Genomic DNA, 6,000 nt, shown 5'->3' with positions numbered 1-6,000 from the left:
TCTTTGTTCAGGCATGCTTGCATGTACACACACAGATTAAGTTCAGTCCCAGTAGTGGAATCTTCTTTAGCTCTGCAGCTGAGAGCCAGCGATAAACAATACACACAAACAGAGTAATGATTAGGGACGGGGAACTGTGCTAGCACGTCTCCTCTTTCGAGGGTGCAAGTTGAAGATAGCACACAAAAATGGATGTAGATGGGATTTGTGTGTGTGTGTCCTTACCACCCTGAACCGAATCATCCCGCAGGAGCAGTCATTTATATGTAAATGAGACTCCAACACTTACTTACCGAAGATATTAGTGGAATGTCCTTTCTTGGCGATGGGTTTGAGCTCGTTGTGGCCCCAGCCGTATTGCCTGTAGCTGTCCCACGCATGTTTCATCATCTAGAACACAGAAATTAGAGGAAGTTAGCCTTGGCCATAAATATCAAAAAGTATGGGGAGTACCTGCATTATTTGAACACTGACAAAGCCACATCCTACTGATTGGTTCATCTACAGCTGCCTGCCTTCAAGAAACCTTCAATGAAAAACCTTTTAAAAACCCCATCCAGAAACAACTCTGTTGTTCGATGCAAAATGTAGCAACATGAAAGTCAAAAAAGCAGTTTGGTCTGATAATGTACAATGCATTTTAAAAGGTTAGAGTAACACGTGGATGCACAAAGGCATTTGATGTGAAAGATGAAGCATTCGCAGAAGAGATTTCCTGTTACGACTTCTGCACTGTCATTCCCTTTTCAGGTCACTGGCCAGCAACACCCTGTCGATATATCTTCACTCTGTGCATTTGTGTTTTTCTTTTTTTCCCCCACCGGAGAAAGATGAATGTACACAGTGTGTGTCTGCGTCTCTCAGCGTGTCTCTGTCTCAGCTGTGGCTCTAGGCGTCCTCTCTCTGAGCTCTCTTGCTCGCTCACTTCCATTAAAGGATGGGTGAGATTCATATCCGAGCCACATTTAGACATGTCTTCAAACTTTGGTGGAATACTTCTTCCAAATGCAGAACACATGTGACAAGGCTGATAAGGTGCGTGAAAAGCACAAGGATGAAATGCTTGAAAAGCTAGTGCTTTTTAAAGCATACAGTGGTTTTTATGTGCAAGCTAGGGTATGCATACAGTGACAAAATGCATACAGTGAGTGACAAATTTCATCAGAAGCATAGTACAAATTAAAAAAAAAACGATGTATTTGCTCAGCACATGTGAATTTTTCAAGGTAAGACGGAATAAACAAAGACTGCAACAAATATAAATGTCTGCTTTGATGAGCACTTGTGCGAGTAGAATTAAGAGAGACAAGAAAACCTAGTTTAAATTAATACAAGACATTTTTCTGTCATAACTTCTGGAGAGAAATAGCAGACTTTTTGCATGCAATCAAATGGAGTATATCCCAACACACTGTACCATTTATAGAGTGTATAAAAAGATTGTTAAATTATGAAACAGCATTTTTTTTTACGACACAGAAGCATTTTCCATTTGGATGAACTAACTTTTCAAATGTGCCTTTAAAGGGGTGGTTTAGTGCTTTTTTTCTAGGCTTGATTGTGTTTATGGGGTGCAGTCTAACGTGTTATTCCACACTGCTCTGTCCCTTCTCTGAGAAATGGGCTGATAATTTCCTTATTTTATGAACCACTCCCTCAGAAATAGGCAATGGGCTCTGATTGGTTAGCAAGCCCAGTGTGTTGTGATTGGCTAAAACAACGTGCATCTAACAACGCGCATTAACAACGCGCATCTAGATTTTAATATAAGGCTTTATCCTGATTAAAGCGTTAAACATGGACGCACATCCATGTTTAACGCTTCTCATAGCTATGTGAAGTGTATAATTGTAACAGTTCATTGCTGGAGCTGAGCTGAATGAGAGAGCAGGGAGACGTGTGGAACAGTATTAAGAACCGCTGCTTTAGAACATTGATTTTGAAACTTGTGAATCCATTAGAAAGCAAAATTTTTATGTGCACCCCTAGTTTTCTCTTCCTCTTCTCTAAAGCAGCACAGCATGAACTCGCCCCATTTGATGCCTTTTCCCAAGGGCAGGGATTATCTCGGTTTGTTATGTCATGAACCCAGGAAGTAACTCATTGTAGTCCCTACCAGAAGTTTTTGTAGGCATTAACCCTTGTGTTATGTTGCGGGTCAATTTGACCCGTTTAGATTTTCTAGTTGTTGGAAATACTGGTTAACCTATGTTTTTTTTCCTTGATATTTAGTGACTTTTTCTCATTTATCATCATGAACATGCTTGCAAGTTTCAACATGCTGGTGTTTTTTGACATATACAAACAAAATTACTATTACGTTCATGATGTTCGCGGGTCAATTTGACCCGCATATTTTAACGCTCTAAGGAAACTGTACTGAACCAAAATAATAACATTTCTTGGTTATATTTAGTTATTTTATTATTTTACTACTTTATGAAGCTAAAAAATGAGGATTTACGCACTTATTTCAATTCAGAAAAAATATTTTGTAAGCCACAGATGGTAAAAATTACCTATCATTTATTTTTTCAAGCTACCTGAAATAATATGAAATCTTTTTTTCTTTTATTGATATTTTGTGACTTTTTCTCATTTATCATCATGGATATGCATGCAAAGTTTCAACATGCTGGGGTTTTTTTTACACGCAAAATTAATATTACATGTGTGATGTTCGTGGGTCAGTTTGACCCTCATAGACAGCCATTCAAAAGAAACTGTACAGACACAAAATAAAAACATTTATTTAATGTATGTCAGGGAATCAACTCCAGTTCTAAAGTGTAAGTGTATCTAAAAGTGATCTAACCCTAACCAAAAACACTTCAAAAAGCTAAAACATTGTGTTCAAAATTAATGGCAAATTACAAATGACAAACCTGAGCTACCCAAAGAGATTCTGAACATGGAGGGCAGAAACGTGCATCTGGAGTCAGACCCACAGAAAATAAAGGAGTGAACACAGATGATAGGTAAAAAAAAATGGAAGAGATGTGAGGTGTGCCCATCCAAGCGCGACAGCAAAACCAGCACCATTTGTGTGAAGTGCAATAAAATCAAATGCCAAAAGCACACATTTGCTTTGTGCTCATCATGTCAAAAGTAACTTCATGACTTTATGAGTTTACAAAACAGCCAACTGAAGAAAATAAATATTTTCATTACACAGCTACATTTAATTGTTCAGTTGTGATGTTCTAAGAAAAAAAAAAATGTATATGCAAAACAAGTCAGCATACTGTTTATTTTCAAATTTTGTCAAAACAAAATATCTTTAAAAATGGTTAAAAAACATTTTCATTAAATCATACCTTCAGATATATTTTTGGGGGAATATTTGACAAATGTTTGTACCTGAATCTTTGTTGTTTTTCATAGTGTGATTTTTGAGGAATTGTATTGAATCCAATTAGGGTCAATTTGACCCGCTCCATAAAGGGTGTACACAGAAATCGAACAGTGCACAAGGGTTAAACATTAAATTAAACATTAAATTAAATTCATTACCTTGCAGATATTGATCATGCTCAAACAGCAACATTACACATTAACGTTAAAAAAAGTGAAATCGCAATGAACCATCCCTTTTAGAATGTGTGGCTGCTAGATCTAGAACACTCGGGGTATATATATTCAAAACACAAATTTCCCTGATTGGTACATTTACAATATGCTACAGAAACTGAATTCTTTTTAAAATGACACTGCATCTTACTTGATACAATCAAGACAATGAAAATACAGCGAGATGGTCAAACTGTGAAAAGACTAAACAAATCCTGTGTGAACAGCCACTAAGGCATCTTAACTGTAATGGCATCAGCATAGGGTAGCACACCTTAAAATGCTGACTAGGTAGACAGCTTCCTGGGGTTCGGAATGGAGCTTATGAACAGAGATGCATTAGATGTCTCTGGATTTTGTCTGACTGTCAAGTGTTGTTATAGGCTGCCATCCGAAGCACAAGTCATGATTTTCCCCCACAGAAACCCAAGAGGGAGCCAAGGCAATGAAAAGAAGTCAATAATTTCATTTTGTTCTCTGCTTTCAATCTTTGCATGACACACTGTGCGCACAAAAGATTATGAATTACCACAATGCAGTCTTTCTTCTAGGATTCCAATGAACTGAAGGTTTGCGGTTGATTAGACTGATTGTTAAACCTGTTTTGGGTAGACAAATTAAAGCCTGTGATTAGGAAGAAGCCTAAAATATGAACTGTAAGCAGATGGAGAGCTATGAGTCTTCAGATTTCTCTTTCCCTTTCCTTTAAATTCCCACTTGATCATGCGTAACTTCCAACTTCTCTCATGTTTTATTCAAGGACTGTTCAGGGTCGTTCTGTCTGTCAATTAACAGTTTTGACTAAGTACAGGCCTTGTGAAGCATTAAGAGCAGAGCCTATCCAACACGAAGAGAACTTAAACTGGCGGTTAAATTAAGCTCATGCTTTAAACTACCACATGTGTCCATAGGGACGCAAATTCATGAGAGCTGAACAAGTTTAGACGGTCACAAGTGGCCTGAGGGGAATGTTTCTTCATTTTCTTGTGCTAATTCTGTGAAAAAAATTAAGAATTAGCATACAGCTCTTTTCCGAACAACAATTCAAAGCAATCATGTCTGTGAATCTAGAGAGAGAGAAAAAAACACCATAAAGCATCATAAAAGTAGTATATATGACTAATATGCTCTATTGTGTTTAAAGCATTAAACTTTCCCTCCAGCAAGCCGTGAATAAGTGTGCTGAACTCCAAACAAAAGCAGTCTGATTTGTGAATCAGATCGATCAGTTCATAGAAAAGAACTGGACCAACAGAAGAATTCATTTACTGATCCAGTTCCTGAGTTCAACACATGATGTGGACCACCTTTATGGTGGACCACCTTCATGTATGGAAATCAGCTGTCAATATAATGTTAATATAAAAAAAGCCGCCTCCTTTTGAGTTCCAAAAAAAAAAAAAAAAAAACAGCATCAGGGTTTGATTGAGTAAATAATAGTGAACTACTACTTTAAAGTGCCCTTTTCAAATCATTTTATTATGCAGAAAATACAACTATATAATTTGGGTAAATTAAGATTCAAAAATGTTATTGTGCTTTTCACGAAATGAAAAAAAAAGACCAAGCAGCATGGTTCAAGATTTTTTTTTTTTTTTTTTTTTTTACAATTATTATCTTTCTTTCATCCTCAGACAAAACGCAAACACTAAAGAGAGTGACAAGAGAAAAAGAGCACAAAAAAAAGAAAAAAGACAGCACTTGAGTTGTATGTAAATTCGAAAAGCATTATGACCCTTCATTCATTATTCCACAGTATTCCTCCATGGACCGCGTCTTCATTAAGAGTCTTACATGCAGTGCTGAAAGACTCTAGATCATCAGGTTCCTGAAAAATGAGGTTCCTGTAAATGAAGGCAGCACCGTATCGCTGAGTCTGAAAGCACTTTTATTCTTAAAGTCCTAAATGAGCACCCGTTTCAGCAGCCCTTCCAAAAACCATGCCAACACATTCATGCAGATTCCCAGTGCAAGTAAAAAAACCCTAAATTAACAAATAAAGCCAAAAATTAAAACAGATCTGCATGAAGCATTAAAGTGACATGGTTTGGATTCAAAATAGAACATTTTGACAAAAGGCAAGTCGTTCTCAACACAAAGCTCATTTGTACAACACCATTCAAACTGTTCTTTTCTTCTCATTTAGGGGCACTGTGCAATGTAATTTTCTGATATTAGGTTTTATTTTTTTTAAATCTGTATTCATCAAGCAGTTCTGTAATTTACTCTGTAAATTCAGTATTCAGTGAATCCACACAAAGCAACAAATTGATTTACTGGATGGGTCCCTATGGATCGGCAGTCGTGTTCATATCAATTCCAGAGCAGACAAATACGATCATCTCCACCCTCCCATCAATCGAACAGTGCAATGTAGAGAGAACAAAGAGAGTGACAGATGAGCCTTGTAGGTGCTTTCTGCTCAACCGC

General features: G+C 37.1%; 1 protein-coding gene across 1 annotated transcript in view; it reads right to left on the bottom strand.

Annotated features, from left to right (window-relative positions):
• Positions 1-270: 270 nt before the first annotated feature.
• LOC113053439 (mannosyl-oligosaccharide 1,2-alpha-mannosidase IB-like) overlaps positions 271-6,000 on the bottom strand; it is a 40,982-nt gene continuing 35,252 nt past the window's right edge. Inside the window, exon 5 of the mRNA XM_026218456.1 lies at positions 271-390. Within this exon, the coding sequence (XP_026074241.1) occupies positions 286-390 (105 nt within the window). The 3' untranslated portion in view covers positions 271-285. The remainder of the gene's footprint in view (positions 391-6,000) is intronic.

This window comes from Carassius auratus, chromosome 34, assembly GCF_003368295.1.
Source record: "Carassius auratus strain Wakin chromosome 34, ASM336829v1, whole genome shotgun sequence".
Classification (NCBI taxonomy): Eukaryota; Metazoa; Chordata; class Actinopteri; order Cypriniformes; family Cyprinidae; genus Carassius; species Carassius auratus.
The sequence above is the reverse complement of the archived record's forward strand: the minus strand, read 5'-3'. Positions and strand labels throughout refer to the sequence as shown.